The sequence below is a fragment of the Hemiscyllium ocellatum genome, chromosome 30 (genome assembly GCF_020745735.1).
Source record: "Hemiscyllium ocellatum isolate sHemOce1 chromosome 30, sHemOce1.pat.X.cur, whole genome shotgun sequence".
NCBI lineage: Eukaryota > Metazoa > Chordata > Chondrichthyes > Orectolobiformes > Hemiscylliidae > Hemiscyllium > Hemiscyllium ocellatum.
In genome coordinates, this window is record NC_083430.1 from 13,621,225 (window position 1) to 13,647,098 (window position 25,874).

A 25,874-nucleotide genomic window follows, 5' to 3' on the forward strand; every position below is an offset into this window, starting at 1 on the left:
CACAGGGTGCAGCGGAGGCCGGGACTCTAAATGTCTTCAAGGCAGAGAATGATAGATTCTTGTTGTCTCGAGGAATTAAGGGCTATGAGGAGAACGCTGGTAAGTGGAGTTGAAATGCCCATCAGCCATGATTGAAAGGCGGAGTGGACTCGATGGGCCGAATGGCCTTACTTCCACTCCTATGTCTTATGGTCTTATGCTCAGAGAAGTGGCCTAGAAAGCAAGTATATCAAACTACTGAGTGCATTCACCATTCAGACTAGTGGTTTGGGTGGGTGATCAATAACTATCCTTCTAAATGAGGCATGGGCAATGAATTCTGGCATTTAGAATAATATATATTGAATCGTTAATTACCGTGGATCTAGGAAAAGCTTTACACCATAGATAACAGGTGAACCCACTAGAACATAGATGTGGCTTGAAATTCAGAGAATGAGCAGCTTCTTTGTGAAGTAGTGGAACAAGTAGCAGGCTGTTTCTGATTATAAAAAGTATTTATTAACAAAATACAGTTTTAACAACAACAAAAAAAGCTTTTAATCACTATCCAGGTACAACGTAAATGATATATGTTTAAAACCAGCATGGAAGGCTGGCATCTGAGCTTTCATCTTCGTGTCTTTAACATTTCATTGAGCTGATGCTACAGGATAAAAGCAAATGCAAATTAAAATATTGCACATTTATTTCACACCTTTTTGACCAAACTCCACCTGTGCACACAACAATACTACAATAAAGATTTCTGTTACTTTTGTCATTCAATTATAGAAAGTTATTGGAGTTGCTCATTCTTTGATATATATGTGCATGTTACAATATATTGCAGCACCCAGCTTAGCCAATCTGCAGGCAAGTGTGTGTGTGTGTGTGTGTGTGTGTGTGTGTGTGTGTGTGTGTGTGTGTGTGTGTGTGTGGAAAATCTTAATGGTTCTAATAAATGACCATCTGAGGTTCTTATTTTTAAGGGTAGCCCATTTTACACTTTGATACATAGAAATCTGATGTTTAAAAGCAAGGTCCAGTAATGGAAATTGCTAAATTCATAGACTTATGCAAACTCAGAAGCAATATTTCTTTATATAAAGAGAATTGATAATGGGTCACTCTTTAATCTCAGAATTCCCTGAAGTGTGGAAAAACTAAACTTTACAGACACCCAATTGGAAAATATTTGGGTTCTCAAGCACTTTAATTTCAACAGAGCAGATATTTAATATTAAGACAGAATTGTTACAACCCAAAACACAGGTAACTAAAACTACAGTGAAAGCTTGTTAGAACGTGGTTGCAGAGGTCTGGAGGTCAAGACCGTGTTATAGTTCAACAATGGATGAACGATCTCATGCAAAATCAATAAATACAAGAAAAGTGAGCTGATGGGTGAATTGGGGCCAGTGACAGTGAGCGGTGGGAGAGTGAGCAAGCGAGAAGTGGAGGGTGACTACAAGGATCCCATCTCCCAAAGGCCATGGGAGCACTCACGTTGGTAAAAATTTTCCTCATTGAGGAGCCACGAGACCCACATGCTACATGCAAATTCACAGTAAGCCAAATACTCAGCCAAACAAAATAATACTTACAGAGAGTTGCTCAAAACTTTTAAATGTCTTGTCATCTAGTTGACTAAAATCTGTATTATTTATTTTGCTGGCCAGAAGTTGGATATTCTAAAACATAGGAAAAATGTAATTCAGTCTTCACTAGAACTACAGGATGCTAAAAGCTCTCATTTACAGATTGAGAAGCTGTTAGAGGAATGATATCAAAAGTCTTCAAGCCATATAAGCTCACCTGTCCATCCTGAGTGGGGACGCTGATGGTCATTTCTTTGGGTTCAGAGAGTGGGCTTCCTGAAAAGCTATATACACGCTCCCCAACTTTTCGTAAGCGCGTTGTCGTCTTTGGTAATCTGTGAACCGTTTTACCAGATTATCTCAACTACGTAGTTACATGTTTGAATGCTTTTGTACTAAAACAAATCTCACAGGGAAGGGTGGGTAAAAGAATATTTCACATCTTACAATCACAGCAATGTGTCAAAAAATAACTTTTCTTTCACATCAATTTTTTCAGTTTGGATACCAGAAGATAAAGTTTTTCCAGTTATGTGATTCATAGAAATTCAATATTTGTTAGATAGTGTGAACTCTTAAAAAACTGACCTTGAATCAAATTTAGGTGTTATCAGTGGCGTGGGTCCCCAGATATCACCGTTACTTGTAGAACGTAGGCCTTTGGTTCTGCTGTTCCTGTACAATTGAACAAAATATTTTGTCAGAAGTCAAATAGAAGGAAAAAGTGTTTACCCAATTCCAGATAACCAAGATCTTGTGCTTAACAGAGAGGAAATCAAATGCTTTCACATTCTAATTAAGATTTCATTAGAAGCTCTTCAAAGTTACACCTTACATTTAGAAGATTGGAGAAAAATCAGCAGTACACTGACATGACTGAGTATTGCCACAAAGATGTGTATTGCTTTTTCAACACAAACCAAAGCTGGCGTCAGTTATAAGGCCAAGTCATTCCGTTGTTCAATATGATCACAGCCAACTCCACTTTATGACACTATTACAATTCTTTGATGCCCTTGATGCCCATAAATCTATAAACTTTACTCTTGGAAATAATCAGTTGACAGTCTCTGCTGCCTCCAGAAAGTCCTGACCTTGGAACGAAGAAATTTTTCAACCCAGTCCAAAATAGCTGATACATACCCTAAAATGCCAACATCCTGCTCTAGACTCTGTAGCCAGTGGAATCAGCTTATCATCTTCTTACCTTGCAGGAGATGGTCAATAATGAAGTGGACATCACAACTTTTATTCAAACTTAACTAGGGATGATGACACATTTTCTCTAACCTTCTTCTCAATTCATCATTCTCTATAGTTTAAGTTTATTGCCCTACCTTAATCTCAACCATCAGAGTTCCCAATCCACATGCATGGCCATCACTTTTGAACTATTAGTCTCTGGCTATTCCACTTGGTAGGTTTCATCTCTACTCACAAATCCAAAGGGTGCAGACTTGAACAGAATTGATCTGGAGGACAATTGGTTTTGTCATTCAGATCTGACTGGACCATATAAAATATGATTGGATCTTGCTCTCATTAGCCAAAATTGTTCAATATTCCAGGATCATCTCAGAATGTCAAGGCTTGATCAACTAAGACTAGCACTTTCCTTCCTTCCTTTGCCTCACTCACAGCCACACTTTCTTGACGTGCCTTCCAACCCTACGCAAACTCAATCATCTTCTTGGTTCTCCCATCTTTCTTATGTCCTATCAGAGTTCAGATTTCTCAGTATGACTATAATTGAACTATACCCAAGCTTCCCTTTCTGGTTATAACATTAGCTGATATTGTGAATAGGTCTCTCCTTTAAGGTACTGTCTTCTTCTCTGTCAAATCTGTTATTGTCATCCAACCCCTTAGAATATCAAAGGGTTTTTTTGTAAAATTAATATCCCATATTCAAAGTTCTTTTTCTCTTTAAAGTTTTGATTGTACTGTCACCTCTAGATGTATTCTTAGAATCTCTACAGTGTGTAATACAGGCCATTCGGCCCAACAAGTCCACACCAAGCCTCCGAAGAACATCCCACCCAGACCTATCCCCCTTCCTGATCCCTGTAACACTAGTTGCAAAGCTGGGTACAGTATTTGTAGATTGGGAGGCAGTAAATTAGAATTTGGTGTTTGTAAAGTGCTTGGGGCAGGGGAATGGCACGGTCCCTTTAAAAGATTGTGTACTTTTTCTGTGCTTAGAGACTTAAAATGGATGTCTGTGAACAGCAGCTTGAAAGTTTGCAAGTACACAGAGAGCACCTGAATTGAAATATTAGCATGAAAAGACCATACAGTTAGCAGGATAAACAGCAGATTTAACCAAGACAACAAGCTTTTGAATTTAGCCAATGAATTTGAACCAGGTACTTAGACACCAAAAAGCTATTAAATTTAAAACTGACGGTTTTGATAACATTGGACCAATCCTGTAGGAAAAAATATTGATATGTTATCAAAAGGTTTTAAAAAAACAGCCCAGAACTAGTTGCCACCCAGAGCTAACAGCCCCTAGCTCTCAGAGAATCGCTGACTCTCTCAGCCTCCTCAATGTCTTAGAGAGAGCACCATCTAAGTAACAACGGTAATATTGGCACAGTTCATTAACATTCTTGTGTGAAGAATTGACAGAAGGCACAGAAGACACGTATCCCGGCTCTAATTTCAAAGGACTAATTTTTTAAAAATATGAATGGGACTTATTTTTATTGGAAAAACACACCTTTGAATTTTGCTTTATTCTGCAATAGAATAATTAGAAGGGATTTATGGAGTTTGTTAATAGTTTAGTTTATTTATCTAACAGTGAACAAATTAAGTAAATAAATAAAGCATCGTTCATTGATTTTAAAGTGAATGTCAGGGATTTTTTTTAGATTAGATTATTTACAGTGTGGAAACAGGCCCCTCCGGCCCAACAAGTTCACGCTGATCCACCGAAGGGCAACCCACCCAGACCCATTCCCCTACATTTACCCCTTCACCTGCCTCTATGGGCAATTTAGCATGGCCAATTCACCTAACCAGCACCTTTTTTTTTTGGATCATGGGAGGAAACCGGAGCACCCGGAGGAAACCCACACAGACAAAGGGAGAATGTGCAAACTCCACACAGAGTCGCCTGAGGCGGAAATTGAACCCAGGTCTCTGGCGCTGTGAGGCAGAAGTGCTAACCACTGTGCCACCGTGCCGCCCACTAGAAGTTGCCGAAAAGCAGGTTACACCACTTTTCACATTTGTTTTACAGATTGTGGGATGAGGTGCGCCTGTTTTAGATCGCTGCTTTATAACTTCTTACATTCCTCATGACTAACGCATCTAACCTACACATCCCTGAACTCTGGGTAATTTAGCATTACTAATCCATCTAACTTGCACATTTTTGGAGTGTGGGAGGAAACTGGAGCACCGGCAGAAGCTTACAGAGTCACGGGAAGAACGCGCAAACTCCAAACAGATAGTCACCAGAGGGTGGAATCGAACTGGGGTCTGTGGTGCTGTGTGGCAGCAGTATTAACGACTGAGCCACAGTGTTGCCCATTTTCTTATTCTATTCCTTTATTAACAAAATCCATGTACCAATCTCTCCAAATCAGACTTTTATTACCCAGTGTTAAGTTGGCTTTTAACCTGTGCGACTCTCATAAGTCAAACTATCTCCCAAGTTCGTCACAATCTTTCTGCAGATCTTGATATAGCTGACCACAGCTTAATCTTAGCTTCATCCCACTGACTTGCAGAGTGGCATTATTGAATTATACTTTTGTAACTAATTATTCTTCAGTAAATAATGCAGGGTATCTATTCTCTTCCTGCTTCTGCAGGAATCATTTATTCTTGTAAGCTTCTGGCTGGTCTTGCACATTCTACCCTCTTCACAATTCAATGGAAGCCAAAACTCCACTGCCCTTACCCTAACTCGCATCCTTCCCCTCTGATCTCTAATCTCCTCCAGAACTACAACTATGTACACCATTTCTGGCCTTTAAACACCTTTTACTTTAATTGTTCCACAGTTGTTGGTGATGCCTTCTTTTGTCAAGGTCCCTAAATCTAGAATTCCCTCCTTTCCCCTTTTAACCTGCCCATGTTTCAGCAGTGAATACAGTTCAACAAGTGATTCATGAACTACTTATACATTTAATATGTACATTCATGAAAAAACGTTGGATAACTGCACATCTTTCTTTAAGACCACTCTTAAAACATGCAAATAATGCAAGTAGTATGCTGAAATGTATTGCAAGAGGCATAAAGTCTGAGGCAAAGATGCTTTGCTTCAATTGCATTAAAACTTAGTGAGACAGCACCTGGAATAGTATGCAGTTTTGTCCTCCTTACCCAAGGAAAAATGTGTTAGCCACAGAAATGTAAAGTGGAGATTCATCAGACACATTTCTGAGATAACGGGACTACCCAAAGAACACTGAGGAAACTAGGCTTATATTCCAATGGATTTAGAAAAAATAGAGGTCATCTAATTAAAACTGACAATTCTTAAAAGGCTATATGAGAAGCAATGATATTTTTGCTGGCTGGGTGAAGGGGGTTCAAGAACTAAGGATACAGTTTCAAAATAAACAATTATCTATTCAGGACTAAGATAAAGAGGAATTTCTTCAATTAGAGGATCCTTGGAATTCTCCACCCTAGAAGACTGTGGAAGTTCAGTCATCAAGTATGATCAAGATGGACATTGACAGATTTCTAGACACTGAGATACAAGGTATAGTGATAGCACAGGAAACCAACAGAGGTAGATGATTAACTACGAGCTAGAATATCAGTGGAGACTAGAGAGTCTGAAAGGCTTACTCCTATTCTTATGTCAAAAAGTGTGGCACTGGAAAAGCACAGCCAGTCTGGCAGCAGAGAAGCAGAATAGTCAACATTTTGAGCATAAGTTCTTTGTCTTCCCTGATGAAGAGCTTATGTTTGAAATGTGGAGTCTCCTGCTCCTCGGATGCTGCCTGTGCTTTTCTAGCACCACATTTTTTTACTCTGATCTCCAGTCCTCACTTTCTCCTATTCCCACGTCTCTTTGAAGCCATCTGCCCTAATATCTTGTGGCTTGGTGCCAGGTTTTGCTTCGCAATGCTTCTGCGACCATGTTATTACATCAAACTTTTATATAAATAAGAGATACAAATACAAGTTGATTTTCACCATTAAGTTATTGCTTGTGTATCATAGAAGATTGATGGATTTATGAGGAAGTACTACACAGCCAATCATGTCTCTGAGCTTAAACTAGTTGGATACAGGTGGCTGAAATTTATTAACATTATGAGTTTATCACTCCACATCGTTGAGAAGATTCACATAACAGACATGTTGAACTGCCTTTGGCAGTGCATTATCTCTATTGCCAGATGCTAGAGTGTAACAACTATATCTTAGGGCCTGATCTTACAAGTTTATTGGCATCTTTCATTCCAACCCACTTGTATCTTTATATATATTTTGATAATAACCAAGACACGTTTACTTATGTATCTATAGTAGTTTTGAACTGACAAACCTTCATTTTGTTTATGCATAAAGCTGTGCTGCTGGTTATTTTTAAAATCAAAATAGACAAACCATGACAGGTTGGTGCAAAAGATGGATGTGCAATAGGTAAAATATAATGCCAAGTTAGTCACTGCTCAGTTGCTGGCATACTTGATCAAAGGATCACAAGGATCCAGATTAAAGTCCCAATAAATGGCTTGAGCATATAAAGAAGGCTGACATTCCAGTGAGGTCTTGGGTGGGTGCTGTACTGACAGAGGCACAGTCTTTCTGATAAGATGCTAAACCTCATCTGCCTTCACACGTTGGTACTAATGACATTGCTGGGACTAGAAAAATTGTTCTGCTGGAAGAAATTTAAACAGTCTAGAGCATAGTTAAAACAGTCTCCAAAGTAAACTTCTTGATTGCTATCTGAACCTTGGGAAACTTGCACAGGGTAAATAAAGTCGAGGAGTTAATAGTGTGGCACAAAGACTGGTGTGGATGGAATGGGTTTTAGTTCCAGCTCAAGTGAGTTGCTCTGGTGAGACAAGCTTCAGTTGAAATGTTCTGGGGCTAGCAGCACAGCAAATCAAAAAACTCGTACTGTAAAGAAGTCTTTAAATTAATTTGGACAGCAGCAGTATTGTAGTTGAATGTAAGAGGAGAAACTGCTGAGTAAATGTGTATGTTTATTATGGCAGCAGTGCAGATCATCATTTGCATAACAATTCCCCGGGTGGAACAGGAAAGCTCAGCAACAAAAAAACAGCAGTAAATGGTCCAAGGCGGGAAAAAAATTGTAAAATGGCTTTGCTTCTGCACGTATAGTATTTGGAACAGAATAAACAAATTAATGGCACAAAGTTAGTGTAAAATGTTAATGAGCATGAAACAGGTAAGGAGGAAAGACTGGTTGGGTAGCTATTTTAGTACGGGAAGAATAGTATAGCAAGAAGCAACCTTAGATCGGAAGGTGAAGAATCATATGGGAAGACATTTAAAACAAAGGGATGACCCCACTGGTGGGAGTAATCGAAAGGTCTTCTAACAGTAGCTGTGATAGAACACAAAATACTCAGGAGATAATGTGGGCATGTAAGAAGGTAGTTTATTAATTGTGGATGACTTTAGTCTTCTTATAGTCAAATTGGCAGAGAAAACCATGAAGGAGGCGGCAGAGGGCACTATAGAGTGTTTCCTAGAATAATACATTGTGGATCTAACCAGGAATCAGACTATTTTGGTTGGGTACCGTGCACATAGATAGTTTCAATAAATGATGTCAGAGTATAAGATGCCCTCAAAACAGTGACCATAACATGATAGAATGTAATATAATCTTTCATCTGAAATCCAAAAATCTCCAAAATCCGAAGGCTTTTCGTCAAGTTTTTAATCTCAGTAACAAGGTTGTTTGGCGTGCTGTTAACCCAACTCCACACCCGCTCGATGCAGGTCACTCAGATATGACGCGAGGTGGGGGGGGGGGGGGGGCCATGGCCCAGCACTGGCAGGCCTCAATTCTTGTCTCAGGGCCAATTACTCAGTGAGTCTGCTGTTCGCTAAGATTCTTTTAAAATTTCACCTTTGAACCATCACTTATTCCAAAATTCAAAAAATTCCAAATTCTGAAAACCAACTGGCCCCGAGTGTTGCGGATAAAGATCGTGTACCTGTATTCAGTTCGAAAGTGAGAAACTTGGGGAGGAAACAATGGTGCTAAACATAAATAAGGGAATTACAAATGAATGAGGACAGTCAGCTGGAGTGAATTTAGCAGCAAAGGTAATTGAGGAACAATAGCAGACATTTAAAACAATCATTCATGACTCAAAGCAAAGGCATATCCCAGTGATAAAGAATTCTCAGAAGAGAATAAAACAATTTATCATCAAGAAGTTGAGAATAGGATCAAATTGAAAGGAAAAAACATGTGGTAAAAATTAGTGGCAAGTCAGAGAATGTTTTAAAAACCATCAAAGGATGATCAAAAAAATGAATAGAATGAATAGAGATAAGGAAATACTTTGGAGGGTAAATCTGCAAGTAATATTGGGACAAACAAGATCTTTTTTAGATGTATAAAAGTCTTAGAGCAAGACCTTTTAAAAGGGATAAGGAGAAACGTCTTCAGCCAGAGTATGGTGAATCTATGGAATTCATTGTCACAGAACACTGTGGATGCCAGGTCATTGAGTACATTTATGATGGAGATGAGTAGGTTCTTGATTGTCAAGGGGATTAAGGGTTACGGAGAGAAAGCAGGAGAATGGCTTTGAGAAACTTATCAGCCATGATTGAATGGCAGATCAGACACAATGGGCTGAATGGCCTAATTACTGCTCCTTTGTCTTATGGAAGACAGGTGCCAAAGTGAACATAGGTCCTTTAGAGAAAGAGGATGAGAAAATAAAAATGGGGAACCAGGAAATAGTAGAGGGGTGAATAAATATGAAACAAGGGACAAAGAGGAAGGAGGAAATAAACAATAATTATCATCATGGAAACAAAGGGGCTAAAAGTAGAGTTCCATAAACCTGTGCGATGTATCAGAGGATACTAAATGGAATACCTTTACAGATAGTGGATGCACTGATATGGATCTTCAAAGTATCCTTTATTCTGGCAAGTTCCAGAGAATTGGAAAACTATCAATGTAACATCCTTATTTAAAACAGAAGGGGACCAAAAGCAGGCAATTAGCTTACATCTGTTATAGAGAAAATGCTAGAAATGTATTCACAACTGTGATATCAGAGCATTAGAAATACATAATATGATTAAGCACCGTCAGCATAGCTTCAAGAAGGGGAAATCATACCTGACTAATTTACCAGAATTCTTTGAAGAGGTAATAAACAGAATAAACAAAACAACATGGTGATGTAATATTTCTATTTCCAGAACATAATCCATTAAGGTACTACACACTACGCTACATAAGAGCTCACAATGTTGGGGATAGTATATTAAAACGGATAGAGCATTGTCTAGCTAAAAGCAGACAGACTTGAGAAAGAGAGGCGTTTTTAAGATACAACGTAAAACTAGTAGAGTGCCATAGGGATCAATGCTAGCGTCAAATTTATTTGCAATATATATTCATGACTTAGATAAAGGAAATTAATGAACTATAGACAAATTTGTAGATGACACAAAGACAGATGGGAAAGTATGTGGTGAGGATGCCAAAGAATCTACAGCGGGATATAGATGGGCTAACTGAGTGGGCTAACACCTGGCAGCTGAAATAAGTGGGAAAATGTGAGGTTATGCCAATAAACAGTTGGTATAACGGGGCAGTTTCAAGATAGCAACTTGTAACTCATGGTGCGACACAGGGATCAATGCTGGGGTAGCAATTATTTACTATATTCATGTTGATGACTTGGATGAGGAAGGTGAATGTACTATAGCCAAGTTTGCAGATGACAAACATAGGCAGGAAGGCAGGTGGTGAGGGTGACACAGAATCTGCAGAGGGATTATAGACAGGTCAGGCCAGGGAAAAACTTGGCCAATGGACAATGATGTGCTGAAATGTGAGGTCATGCACTTTGGCAGGAAGAAGAGGGGATGAATATTTTTCAGCAGAGGAAGACTGTGGAAAGCTATGGAATGTAGGGATTTGAATGCCCTCGCCTATGAATCGCAAAAAACTAGCATCCAATTTCAGTGGGCAATAAGGAAGGCAAATGGAATATAAAATTCAGGAAGTTTTGCTAAAACGATACAAGTCACTAATCAGACCACAGCTGGAATATGGTGGACAATTTCAAGCCTCTTATCCAAAGAAAGTTGCACTGGCATTGGAGGCATCCGGAGAAGGCTCACTAAGCTGATAACAGTTAAGGAGGGGCAGTCTTCTGAGGAAGGAGACGACAACTGGGCCTGTACTCAATGGAATAAAGACAACTGAGAGGGAACCTTATTGAAACATACAAGATTCTAAGGCGAAATCAACAGGTTAGATACAGACAGTTATTTTCCCCTTGAGGGAGAGTCCAGCACCAGAGGACATGGTCTCATAATAAGGGTTACTCATTGAAGACAAAGAAGGGAAGAAATTTCATTCTTTAAAAAAAATATAGTGAACCTGTGGAATTATTTAGCACTCAGGGCTGTTGAGGTTGGGTCATTAAGTATATTCAAGGCTTAGACAAGTATTTTCAATCAGTAAGGGAATCAAGTGTTATGGGAAAAAGACAGGAGTGTGGAATAGAGGATGATCAGATCTGTCACGTTCTCACTGAATGGCAAAGCAGCTTTGATGGGCTAAATGGCCTTTTTCTGCACCTATGTCTTATGACCTTTGACCAGAGGAATAGTGGAGCCAAATATCATCGAAATGCAGAAAGATTGCAGAAAGCTACTGCACTATGAGATATGACCTTGTACATATATATAAAACTAGCACACAAATTTAGCAGTTCATAAGAAAAGCAAATGGACTATATGCTTTTATTTTAAAGGGAATGGAATAAAGAAATAGGGAAGTCTTGCTAAAACTCACAAGGTAGGGCACAAACAAAATATCATGCTCCCCTTATCAGGATTTGCTGGAATTGGAGGCTATCCAGAGATATTTCACTTGGGGTATGCAGGGACTTTGAGTAGATATGGCCTGTACTTATTAGAATTTGTAAAAGTGATAAGTGACCTTATTGAAATATACAGTGAACATGTTTTAGCTGGCACCTCTGGGACCAGGAGTGTGCTGGTTAATCAAATGTTCCAGATAATCGAGAGAGATATGCATAATTTCAGCAAATCCTGACCAAGCGAAGCTTTGAGACACCAACATCCCTCAAAGAATCTATGGAAAAACATCAACATACTCTCCAAAATCAATTTTAAAGACACACCAAACGTAACAGAAACATAATGCAGAGGTATATGCATCACCTATACTTTATTTACAACCTAAATACTTACAACATCACGATAGATCATGGTATATAATTTTTGCCAGTTTAATCAAGAGTACCAGTTAATACAGTCTGCTCTACAAGGTGTTACAGGGTAGGTGCAGAGATGTTGTTTCCCCTTGTGTGTGTGTCTAGGATGATAGGGAATAATATCAGAGTAAGGGTCATCCAGTTAGGGCAGAGTTGAGGAGGAAATTATTTTCTCAGACAGTAATGTGGATGTCTTTATCACATGCAGCTAGAGTCTGGGTTAAGTACATTTAAGGCTAAGACAGATTTTCAAATCAATAAGGGAACCAAAGGCTATGGGGGAAAGCAGGAAAATAGAATTGAAGCTGATTAGGTCAGCCATGATCTCATTAAACAGTGGAGCAGATTTAATGAGTTGAATGGCCTGCATCAGGAGGTAAAAGGGGTGGAGGAGTTGCGTTACTGGTCAAAGAAGATATCAAAACCGTGCTGAAGGAGGGCACTATGGTGGACTCAAACAATGAAGCAAAATGGGCAGAACTCAGAAATAGGAAGGGTGTGGTAACAATGTTGGGGCTGTACTATAGGCCTCCCAACAGCGAGCGTGAAAGAGAGGTACAAATATGTAAACAGATCAGGGAAGATTTGGGGACCATAAGACATAGGAGTGGAAGTAAAGCCATTCGGCCCATTGAGTCCACCACAGGATAGTGGTGACAGGAGATTTTAATTTTCCCAACATTGACTGGGATTCACTTAGGGTTAGAGACCTAGATGAAGCAGAATTTGTAAGGAGCATCCAGGTGGTTTTTCTAGAGCATGTAAATAGTCAAACTCCGGAATGGGCCATACTGGACCTGGTGTTGGGGAATGAGCCCGGCCAGGTGGTTGAAGTTTCAGTAGGGGATTGTTTTGGGAATAGTGATCACAATTCCCTAAGTTTTGAAATACACATGGACAAAGATCTGAGTGGTCCTAAAAGGAAGAGTGCTAAATTAGGAGCAGCTGTTTGAAGGGAAATCGACATTTAAAGCAAGGTTGATTAGAGTGCACAGCAGACATGTCCCTGGGAAAATGAGGGATTAGAAATAGAAAGATTAGAGAACCATGGACGACAGGTGAAATTGAGAGACTAGCTAACAGGAAAAAGGATGCATACACAAGGTCTAGGCAACTGAAGACAGATGAAGCTTTGGAAGAATATTGGAAATGTACGACCAGTCTAAAACGAAGAATTAACAGGGCGAAAAAGGGTCATGAAATATCTTTAGCAAACAGGATTCAGGAAAATCCCAAAGCCTTTTATTCAGATATAAAGGAGCAAGAGGATAACTAGACGACGGGTTGGCCCACTCAAGGACAAAGGAGGACAGCTATGCATGGAGACAGAGAAAATGGGCAGATTCTTAATGCATATTTTGCATTGGTATTTACCAAGGAGAGGGACATGACAGATGTTGAGGTTAGAGTTAAATGTTTGATTTCTCTAGTTCAAGTTGGCATGAGGAGGGAGGAAGTGTTGGGTATTCTAAAAGGTATTAAGGTGGGCAAGTTCCCAGGTCTGGATGGGAGCTGTCCTAGGTTACTGAGGAAAGCGAGAGGGGAAGTAGCTCAGGCCTTAACAAAATCGTCCTTGAACATGGGTGAGGTCCCGGAGGACTGGAGAATTGCTGATGTTGTCCCCTTGCTTAAGAAGGGATAATCCAGGTAATTGTAGACGGGTGAGAGTGAAACTGCTGGACAAGATACTGAAGGATTTGATCTATTCCCATTTGGGAGATGTGCACAAAATCATGTTGCCTCTTCCTGATGAAGGGCTCCTGCCCGAGACATTGATCTTCCTGCTCCTCAGATGCTGCCTAACCTGCTGTGCTTTTCCAGCACCACTCTAATCTTGACAGATCTCCACATCTGAAGGATTCCTGAAGGGCTCATGTCCGAAACATCGACTCTCCTGCTCCTTGGATGCTGCCTGACCTGCTGCCCTTTTCCAGCAACACATTTTCAGCTCTGATCTCCACATCTGCAGTCCTCACTTTTGCCTAGTGAAGGGGACTGTCAGAAGACAGCAGAACAAAGATAAATTGGAGAATTGGGCAAATGGAGTTCAAATGCGTGGTAATCATTTTGGAAGATCCAATTCAAGAGCAAACTATACAATAAATGGAAAAGTCAGAGTCATGGAGATGTACAGCACGGAAACAGACCTTTCGGCCCAACTTGTCCATGCCGACCAGATATCCCAACCCAATCTAGGCCCACCTGCCAGTGCCTGGCCCATTTCCCTCCAAACCCTGCCTAGATGCCTTCTAAATATTGCAATTGTACCAGCCTCCACCACTTGCTCTGGCAGCTCATTCTATACACATACCACCCTCTGAGTGAAAAGGTTGCCCCTCAGGTCACTTTTATATTTTTCCCCTCTCACCCTGAACCTATGCCCTCTAGTTCTGGACTCCCCCTCCCCGACCCCAGGGAAAAGACTTTGCCGATTTACCCTATCCATGCCCCTCATGATTTTATAAACCTCTATAAAGGTCACCCCTCAGCCTCCGACGCTCCAGAGAAAACAGCCCCAAGCCTGTTCAGCCTCTCCCTATAGCTCAAATCCTCCAACCCTGGCAACATCCTAGTAAATCTTTTCCAAACCCTTTCAAGTTTCACAATATCTTTCCGATAGGAAGGAGACTAGAACTGCATGCAACATTCCAACAGTGGCTGAACCAATGCCCTGTACAGCTGCAACATGACCTTCCAACTCCTGTACTCAATACTCTGACCAATAAAGGAAAGTGTACCAAACAACCACCTTCACTATCCTGTCTACCTGCGACTCCACTTTCAAGGAGCTATGAACCTGCACTCCAAGGACTCTGTTCAGCAACACTCCCTAGGACCTTACCATTAAGCATATAAATCCTGCTAATATTTGCTTTTTCAAAATGCAGTACCTTGCAATTATCTAAAATAAACTCCATCTACCACTTCTCAGCTCGTTGGCCCATGTGATCAAGATACCGCTGTAACCTGAGGTAACCTTCTTCGCTGTCCACTACACCTCGAATTTTGGTATCATCTGCAAACTTACTAACTGTACCGCTTATGCTCACATCAAAATCATTTTTATAAATGATGAAAAGTAGTGGATCCAGCACCAATACTTGTGGCACTCCAGTCTGAAAAACAACCCTCCACTACCCTGACTTCTACCTTTAAGCCAGTTCTGTATCCAAATGGCTAGTTCTCCTTGTATTCCATAAAACCTAACCTTGCTAATCTGTCTCCCATGAGGAGCATTGTAGAACACCTTACTGAAATCCATAGAGATCACATCTACCGCTCTGCCATAATCAATCCTCTTTGTTACTTCTTCAAAAAACTCCAATCAAATTTGAGACACAATTTTCCATGCAGAAAGCCATGTTGGCCATCCCTAATCAGTCCTTGCCTTTCCAAACACATGTGCATCCTGTCCCTCAGGATTCCCTCCAACTTGCCCAACACCCGACATCAGGCTCACTGATCTACAGTTCCCTGGCTTGTCCTTACCACCTTTCTTAAACAGTGGGACCATGTGAGGCAATCTCCAGTCTTCCAGCACCTCACCTGTGGCTATGAATGATCCAAATATTTCAGTAAGAGGCTCAATCATTTCCTTAGTTTCCCAGAGTTCTAGTTCTGGTCAGGTCCTGGGGATTTATCCACACTTGTGTTAAGACATCCAGCACTTCCAGCTCTGCAATATGGTCATTTTTCAAAATGTCACCATCTATTTCCCTACATTCTACATCTTCCATGTCCTCTTCCACAGGAGATACAGATGCAAAATACTCTTAGTATCTCACCCATCTCCACACAAAGGTCACCTTGCTGATCTTGGAAGGGCCTATTCTCTCCCTCGTTACTCTTTTGTCCTTAATGTATTTATAAAAACCCTTTGGATTCTCCTTAACGCAAATGCCAAAACTATCATGTCCCCTTTTTGCCCCCTGATTTTCCTGTTAAGTATACTTTTACTGCCTTTATACTCTAAGGATTCACTCGATCTATCCAGTATACCTGACATTTGCTTCCTTCTTTTTCTTAACCAAACCCTCAATTTCATTAGTGATCCAGCATTCCCTATACCTACCAGCCTTTACTTTCACCTTAACAGGAATATACTTTCTCCGAACTCTCTCTACCTAATTTCTGAAGGCTTCCCATTTTCCAGCCATCCCTTTACCTGCGAACATCTGCCCCCAATCAGCTTTTGAAAGTTCTTGCCTAATACCATCAAAATTGACCTTTCTCCAATTCAGAACTTCAACTTTTAGATTTGGTCTCTCCTTTTCCATCATTATTTTAAAACTAATAAAATTATGGTCAGTGGCCCCAATGTGCTCCTCCACTGACACCTCAGTCACCTGCCCTGCCTTATTTCCAAAGAGTAGGTCAAGTTTTGTACCTTCTCTAATGGGCACATCCACATACTGAATCAGAACATTTTCTTGTACACACTTAAATTCCTCTCCATCTAAAGCCTTAACACTATGGCAGTCCCAATCTATGTTTGAAAAGTTAAAAACCATGATGATTGGCAAGTAAATGTTCCAGGATACAGGCGCTTCAGACAGGACAGGGAGGGAAGTAAAAGGTGGGGAGGTGGAGGTGGAGTTGCATTGCTGGTCAAGGATGATATCACAGCTGTGTTAAAGGAGCACACTATGGAGGTCTTCGGTAGTGAGGCATTATGGGTGCAGCTGAGAAATAAGAAGGGTACAGTCACACTATTGGGGCTGTGTTACAGGTAGAAGAACAAATAGGTAAACAGATTATGGAAGGGATGTAGAGGCAATAGGGTAGTGGTGATGGGAGATTTTAATTTTCCCAACATTGACTGGGATACACTGAACGTCAGAGGTCTGGATGGGGTAGAATTTGTAAAAAGCGTCCAGGAGATTTTTCTAGAGCAGCATGTTAATAGTCCGATGAGGGAAGGGGCCATATTGGACCGAGTACTGGGGAACAAGCCAGGACTGGTGGTAGAAGTTGTGGTGGGGGATTTCTTTGGGAACAGTGACCATAATTCTGTAAGTTTTAGAATACTCGTAGATAAAGACGAGAGTGGTCCTCAGGGAAGAGTGCTAAACTGGGCAAAGGCCAATTATATGAAAATTAGGCAGGAGCTCTGAAACGTGGATTGGACACAGCTATTTGAAGGAAAGTCCACATTTGAGATGTGGGAGGTTTCCAAAGATAAGCTAAAGATAGTGCAGGATAGGCATGTCCTGTTGAAGGCTAAGGATAGGAAGGGCAAGATTCATGAACCGTGGATGATATGAGAAATTGTACGACTAGCCAAGAAGGGAAGCGTACATGAGGTCTAGGCAGTTAAGAACAGAACGGGCCCTGGAAGAATATCGGAAGAGCAGGACAAGTCTTAAATGAGGAATCAAGAGGGCTAAAAGGGGTCATGAAATAGCTTTAGCAAGCAGAATTAAGGAGAATCCCAAAGCATTTTATTTTTATAAAAGCAGCAAGCGGGGAACTCTAGAAAGGATTGATCCACTAATGGATAACGAAGGAAGGCTGTGTCTCGGACCTGAGAGAATGGGTGAGATTCTGAATGATTACATTGCATCAGTGTTCACGGAGTAGAGGAACACGATGAATGTTGAGATTAGAGATAGAAATTTGATTAGTTTGGATCATGTTGGTATAAGTAGGGAAGATGTGTTGGGTAGGCTCGAGGTTATTAAAGTGGATAAATCCCCAGAACCGGATGAGATCTATCCCAGGTTGCTGAGGGAAGCGAGAGAGTAAATAGCATCCTTAAATACAGGTGAAGTGCTGGAGGACTGGAGGGTTGCTCATGTTGTCCCCCTGTACAAGAGTAGTAGTAGGGATATTCCAGGTAACTACAGACTAGTGAGCCTGACATCAGTGGTGGGGAAGTTGCTGGAGAAGGTACTGAGGGATAGGATCTATTTATATTTAGAAAAGAATGGGCTTATCAGTGATAAGCAACATGGTTTTGTGCGGGGAGATTGTGCCTTACCAACTTAATAGAGTTCAAGGAAGTGACCAAGTTGATAGATGATGGAAGGGCTGTCGATGTCATATAGGAAGGCGTTTGATAAGGTTCCCCATGGTAGACTGAGTCATGTGGTGTGCAGGATGTTCTAGCTGGGTAGATAAAGAACTGGTTGAGCAGCAGGAGGCAGTAGTAGTTGAAGGGAGTTTCTCGAAATGGAGAAAGGTGACCAGTGGTGTTCCACAGGGGTCAGTGTTGGGGCACTGTTGTTTGTAATATACATAAATGATCTAGAAGAACAGCAAGTATGATCAGCAAGTTCGCAGATGACACGAAGATTGGTGGAGTAGCAGAAAGCTAAGGGACCGTCAGAGAATACAGGAGGATATAGACAGACTGGAGAGTTGGGCGAAAAATGGCAGATGGATTTCAATCCAGACAAAAGGTGAGGTGATGCATTCAGGCAAGACCAATTCTAGAGCAAATTATACAATGAACGGAAGAGTCTTGGGAAAAAGTTGATGGGCAGAGAGATCTGGGTGTGCAAGTCGATGCAAGTACCCTTAAGGTTGCTGCACAGGTGGATAGAGTGGTCAAGAAGACATGTAGTATGCTTGCCTTCATTGGACGGGGAAGACCTGGCAAGTCATGTTAAAATTGAACAAGACATTGATTCGGCCGCATTTAGAATACTATGTACAGTTCTGGTCTCCACATTACCAAAAGGATGTGGACGCTTTGGAGAGGGTGCAGAGAAGGTTTACGAGCATGTTGCCTGGCATGAAAGGTGCTAGCTATGAAGAAAGGTTGAGGTGGTTAGGTTTATTTTCACTAGAAAAAAAGGAGATTGAGGGAGGACCTGATTGAGGTTTACAAATTCATGAAGGGTATAGACAGGTTTTTTCCCAGGATAAAGGATTCAATAATGAGAGGTCACGCTTTCAAGGTGAGAGCTGGAAAGTTTAAGGGGGATACACGCAGCAAGTACTTCATGCAGAGGGTGGTGGGCGTTGCCAGCAGAGGTGGAAGAGGCAAGCACAGTAGATTCATTTAAGATGCGTCTGGATAAATGCACGAGTAGGTGGGGAGTAGAGGGATACAGATGCTCAGGAATTGACCGACAAGTTTAGACAGTACATTTGGATCGGCTCAGGCTTGGAGGGCCGAAGGGCGTCTTCCTGGGCTGTAAATGTTTTGTTCTTTATCCCCTACCAAAATGACCCTATTATTCTTACAGATAACGGAGATCTCCCTACGAATTTGTTTCTCAGTTTCCCTCTGACTATGAGGGCGCCTGTAATACAATCTCAGTAAGGCGATCATCCTTATTTCTCAGTTCCACCCAAATAACTTCCCCGGATGTATTTCCAGGAATATCCTCCCTCAGTACAGCTGCAATGCTATCCCTTATCAAAAACAACACTCTCCCTCCTCTCTCGCCTCCCTTTCTATCCTTAGTGTAGCATTTATATGCTGGAACATTAAGCTGCCAATCCTATCCATCCCTGAGCCATGTTTCTGTAATTGCTATGATATCTCAGTCCCATGTTCCTAACCATGCCTTGAGTTCATCTGCCTTCCCTGTTAGGCCTGTTACATTGAAATAAATGCAGTTTAATTTATCAGTCCTACTTTGTTCTCTGCTTTCTCCTTGCCTGCCCTGTTTGACTCGCCTTTGTTCTCAACTGTACCAGTCTCAGATTGGCCTCTTTCCTCACTATCTCCCTGGGTCCCACCTCACCCCAAACATACTAGTTTAAATCCTCTCAAGCAGTTCCAGCAAATCTCCCTGTCAGTATATTAGTCCCCTTCCAATTTCGGTGCAATCCGTCCTTGTACAGGTCACCTCTACTCCAAAAGAGATCCCAATGATCCAAAAATGTGAATCCTTCTCCCATACACCAGCACCTCAGCCATGTACTCATCTCCTCTATCCTCCTATTCCTGCCCTCACTTGCTCGTAGCATCGCATGTAATCCAGATATTACTAATCTCAAGGACCTCCTTATTAAACTCCCTTCAGAATCTCAACCTTTTCCCTTCCTATGTTATTGGTTCCAGTTCCTGGGGAACACTGATATACAGAGATCTGGGTGTTCAGGTCTATTGTTCCCCGAAGGTGGCAATGCAGGTCAATAGAGTGGTCAAAAAGGCATACACAGCATGCTTTCCTTCATTGGACAGGGTACAGAGTACAAGAGCTCGCAGTGATGTTACAGTTGTATAGGACTTTGGTTCGGCTGCATTTGGAATACTGCACACAGCATGATACTAGATGATACTAGAAGAACCTTCTCTAGCTGAGAGTCAGCAAAGACACACAGGGCCAAATGGCCTTTCAATCGATGACCATTCTATGATCAACATTGCCATAACAAAGCAATAACAAGGTCATAAAGATGACAAAATAACCAAGATGCACTTGTGGTTGGATAAACTCTCAGCTGTATTGATCAGGGTATTTAAGTTGTTACTCTTACGTACTAGGAATAACCATCTTTGGAGACAAGCGCTTACCTTTTAGTCCGAGTACCAGTGGCGCATGCTGATGGAGGTCTACTTTTAGATGACAGGGTTACAGTTTTTTTACCCTGTTAGGAGAACAATATAACAGAAAATGTTAGGTCCAATCAATACTCCAGTCAGATTTGGGCTAACAGGTAAAAGGTCACATTTTCCTCATCCAAATTACAGAAAATGATCATTAATGCAACTCAACTTCCTCTCCAATCTTCAGTACCAGCAGTGATGTAATCACCGCTGACTAAATGTTTAGCTGCAGCAATCATGTTAATGCTTTTGGCTACAAACACACAACAGAAACTGGGTATTATAAGGCTACTGGCTCATTTTTTTAAAATCCTTCCAAGACATGGAAGGCATGGTGGCACAGTGGTTAGCACTGCTGCCTCACAGCGCCGGAGACCCGGGTTCAATTCCCGCCTCAGGCAACTGACTGTGTGGAGTTTGCTCATTCTCCTTGTGTCTGCATGGGTTTCCTCCCACAATCCAAAAATGTGCAGGTTAGGTGAATTGGCCATGTTAAATTGCCCATAGTGTTAGGTGAAGGGGTAAATGTAGGGGAATGGGTCTGGGTGGGTTGCGCTTCGGTGGGTCGGTGTGGACTTGTTGGGCCGAAGGGCCTGTTTCTACACTAAGTAACCTAATCTAATAATGTGATCTTCTCAGTTGATCTGCATATTGAATTCCACCATGCATTTCTATCCTCTAATTTATTTTCTTCCCCACATTCTGTCTACTGTTGGAAGGCTTGTATGTCTCCCATCAGGGTTTTTTCCCCTCTTTGCAGTTCCTCAACTCTATCCACACAGATTCTGCACTTTGAGTCTATGACACTACTTGTTATTGATTTGGTTTATTTTATTTTCTTACTAAAAAGGCAATGACAATTTTAAAGTTAGGTGTTTTAGTAATTCTGAAATAATAAGGATTAAAACTGGCAAACTTTAGAGGAGTTGTTAGTTCTGCTAAAGATACTTCTATTGGTCAATCCTAGTTGTCCTCTGAAGGCTGCCCCGAGCCCCAGCAGATCTTGTGCACTACAGGTACTCCCAGCATAGCATTAGATATGAAATACCAGATTGTTTATCACAATAGTGATGTTATGCTGTATTGTTGCTACAATGTACTCTGTAAATAATGTAGCTGCTAAGATGCTAATGGTAAATGGATAATGTTTTCAATGATGGGAAATCCAGTCAAGTTGTCTGATTCATTGAGAATGAGAGAGTTTCTTGAATATTAGGGACTGCAGCCATTCTGGTAGGTATTTGATTTTGACTCCTGGCTTAAACTTTGTAGCTGCTGACATTAGATTAGATTAGATTAGATTACTTACAGTGTGGAAACAGGCCCTTCGGCCCAACAAGTTCACGCTGATCCGCCATGATAGGTACAGAAGACATGAGCAGTAGATCAGAAATTCAAGACAGTCAGGGGCAGCTGGGAGCATCATGGCCATCACTAAAGGAAAAGCTGAAAGGTCTGAAGGTGGATAAATCACCTGAACCAGATGGACAAAATGCTAGAATTATGAAGGACACCTGTCGACGCCCTGGTGGTGGACTTCCAGGAATCACTGGAGTCAGGGAGAGTGCCAGAGGACTGGAAACTGGCAAATGTAACATGCCTGTCTAAGGAGGGAGGCAGAAGACAGTTTAGCCTGCCTTTGGTCATTGGCAAGATTTTACAATCCAAAATTGGGGATTAGATTGCAGAGTACTTGGAAGTGCTTGATAAAGTTGGACTGAATCACCACAGCTTCATCAATGGGAAGTCATGCAAGATTAATCTGCTAGAATTCAGAGGTGGTAACGAGCACATTGGACCAAGGAGATCTCATGGGTTTAGACAGTCTCAGGAGACTGCTAAATAAGATAAGAGCTGATGGCTTTAGGGGTAAGGTACTGGTATGGATAGAAAATTGGCAGACTGGCAGAAAACAGGAGATAAAGGGGTCTTTTTCAGGATGGCAGCTGCTGACTCGTGGAGTTCCATGAGGGTCTTTGAAGGGACCACAACTTTTCACGTTATATATTAACAACCTGGATGAAGTAAGTAAAGGAGCTGTTGCTAAGTCTGCAGATGACATGAAGATAAGTGGAGGGACAGGTAGGGTTGAGGAAATGGGGAGGCTGCAAAAGGATTTGGACAGGCTGAGAGAGTGGGCAAAGTAGTAACAGATGGAATCCAAGTGGGAAAATGACAGGCAAAGCACTTTGGTATGAGGAATAGAGGCGTAGCCAATTTTCTAAATGGGGAAAGGTTTTGGAAATCTATAGCATAAAGTACTTTTGGGAATTTTCATTCAGGATTTGCTTAAGGTTAATATGCAGATTCAGTTGGCGGTTGGAAAGCAAATGTTATGTTAGCACTCATTTCGAGAGGGCTAGAATACAAAAGCAGGGACGTATTTCTGAAGCTGCGATCAGATTGCATTTGGAATATTCAGAGCTGCTTTTGGCCCCATATGCAAGGACAAACATGCTGCCTTGAAGGGAGTCCACAGGAGGTTTACAGGAATGACCCTGAGGATGGAAGGGGAGGACGAGGACGAGGACTCGGACTCATTGAAATTGATGAATACAGAGAAGCCTGGAGAGAGTGGACACGGAAGGTATTTCCACTAGAAGGACAGACCTGATCTGAAGGCACAGACTCATGTGAAGAGACAACCCTTTAGAACGGAGATAACACAAAGGGCTATGGAAGCCAAGACATTGAGATTATTCAAGACACATTTAGACAGGTTATTGATTAGTGAGGGGATCAAAGGTTATAGGGAGAAGGCTAAGGAATGGGATTGAAAAACTTTTCAGCCATGATTGAACGGTGGAACAGACTCGGGTCAAATTGCCTAGTTTTGTTCCTATATCTTAATGGCATAACGGTAAGAGGAAGTTTATATTTTAACCTGTTTAAATAAGTACCGAGTAGGTTGCTCTGAAACAATACCCTTATTGAAATAATTTCTTCTCAACAGTGGGTCAAAGAACCCAGTGTGTTTGTGAACATAAGCGTACATTTGAAAAGAGCTCATCTTTCTTAGAAAACCATGCAATAGTAAGTTAGCTGTTATTGCAACAAGTATTTTAAGGCTAAAAGTGAAATTGGTGATGGCTATTAATTGATGCCTGGATATATAAAAGGAGAACTGCGAGAGAGAGAGAGAGAGAGAGAGAGAGAGAGAGAGAGAGAGAGAGAGAGAGAGAACTGTTCTACTGGTATTATCAATAAAATCTTTGTGCAGAGGTTATGTCTTAATTTCTATTTGAGCAGCCTAATCAGAAGGTATTAAAACATGTCTCCAATATGCACCAGAGGAAAACAAAGGCCTCAAAACAGATCAAATCCAGGAAAACATTTATTTGAAAGAGGCGATCACAATTTGTGATCACAAATTGCAAGGCAGATCACAATTTGTTCAACTTTAGGTTTTAGGTGATCATTAACACTAATCTAGCTTGAGTAGTGTACACAAGGGAAGTCCAATCTTTCTCCAGCGTCCCTTGCACCTATCCCCCTCAGTCTTGTGATTAAAGTAACCAACAAAATGGAATTTTGTTTGTGGAAAGTTAGATTTTTAGTTGGGCAATGGGCAGCTCACTTACAATTGTACAAATTTGCATCCATTTACTGACTACAATTTATCTGTTCAACATAAACAAGTAACAAGATATTTTTTAAATAAACCAACCTTTCGGAACATTTTGTTAGAAGGAGCAAGATTTTCATCTTCACTTGCAGCGCCATCACCATCATTCCTTGCCTTGATTTTACCTGCGGAGATAAATTAGATTAAATTACTTAGTGTGGAAACAGGCCCTTCGACCCAGCAAGTCCACACCGACCCTCTGAAGAGCAACCCTCCCAGACCCATTCCCCTACATTTACCCCTTCACCTAACACTATGGGCAATCTAGCATGGCCAATTCACCTGACCCGCACATCTTTGGATTGTGGGAGGAAACCAGAGCACCCGGAAGAAACCCATGCAGACACGGGGAGAACGTGCAAACTCCACAGACAGTTGCCCGAGGCGGGAATTGAACCCAGGTCTCTGGTGCTGTGAGGCAGCAGTGCTAACCACTGTCACCGTGCTGCCCCATACTTTTCAAATTAACTGCAACATTTATAAGCATCTGCTTACTTACATAGTGAGAAGAGGAATGCATAGCTGGGCCTAATCTTTGCTCACTATCAATTAATCCACTAACTGGCAACACTTCTAGATATTGGGGGAGACAGGAAAAAGACCAAGCCATCCTGCAAAGTGACTAAATTTGCATATGTTTATTTTCTGCTGGTTAGTCTTGTTTAGAATACAGTGGATCATAAGGTGCAGAAAGAATAGCTTCTCTCACTGCACTGAAGTTTAACATTTATATACCAAAGGTGTTAATATAAGCAAATTGAACCATGAAAGTTAATGGCAACGTGCGGCCCGAGATTCAACAATACACAAGTATTTTTGTTGACCGAGTAGATAATTTTGGACATTTTTGAGTCAAGGGGTATGGTGAGTTACACATTCACCTTGTACTGGTCCAGAAGAACAGTGGTTAGTACTGCTACCTCACAGCATCAGGGACTTGGGTTCAATTCCAGTCTGGGTGCCTGTCTGTGTAGACTTTGCACCTGTTCTCCTTGTGACTGCGTATGTTTCCTTCGAGTGCTCCGGTTTCCTCCCACAATCCAAACATGTACAGGTTAGATGGTTTGGCCATGTTAAACTGCTCATAGTGTCTTGGGATGGGCAGATTAGGTGGATTAGAGATGGGAAGCTCAGCGTTATGGTAAGAGTAGGATGGGGTGTGTCTGGGTGGACAGTCATTGTGGACTTGTTGGGCCAAATGGCCTATTTCCACACTCATTGGATTTGATGAATTCCTTTCGCACCATACTGATTACTAGTGCTATCATGTTCCCCTACATAACATTCTTCTATATGATTGTTAACTACATAACAGGTAAATAAAAAGAACTGGTGATCTAAAGGAAGTCAAGCATGAAGACAGCAAACACTTAAGTGGAGGTGAGTCACAGGATCTGTCATCTTATTGGATGGCAATACCGGCTAGAGGAGCCAAACAAGCTAGTCCTACTTCCATTTCTTGTAATCATACACATTTCGTGTAAATAACCAAGCACTGCCAGAGAAAGCCCAAAATGAGGAGCCTGCTTTGAGATAATTTGCTCATCAGTCTTTCACGCAAGTACTAAACAAAATACTTTCTGGCAACAGTGAAAAGAATTATAACTATAATAGGTCAATGGAGCATTTAAAATTCAATTCCTTGGCTTTCTTTCTGAAAAATGTTGAGACAGTAATAAGTCATCTATAAACAATATTTTGGGCCA

General features: G+C 41.2%; 1 protein-coding gene across 1 annotated transcript in view; it reads right to left on the bottom strand.

Moving 5' to 3' along the window:
- Nucleotides 1-478: 478 nt before the first annotated feature.
- Nucleotides 479-25,874, bottom strand: part of LOC132830058 (borealin-like) — a 43,134-nt gene continuing 17,738 nt past the window's right edge. Inside the window, exons 6-11 of the mRNA XM_060847524.1 lie at nucleotides 24,211-24,293; nucleotides 20,511-20,584; nucleotides 2,169-2,255; nucleotides 1,798-1,915; nucleotides 1,587-1,673; nucleotides 479-646 (exon numbers count right to left, since the gene is read on the bottom strand). Coding sequence (XP_060703507.1) covers nucleotides 611-646; nucleotides 1,587-1,673; nucleotides 1,798-1,915; nucleotides 2,169-2,255; nucleotides 20,511-20,584; nucleotides 24,211-24,293 — 485 coding nt within the window. The 3' untranslated portion in view covers nucleotides 479-610. The remainder of the gene's footprint in view (nucleotides 647-1,586; nucleotides 1,674-1,797; nucleotides 1,916-2,168; nucleotides 2,256-20,510; nucleotides 20,585-24,210; nucleotides 24,294-25,874) is intronic.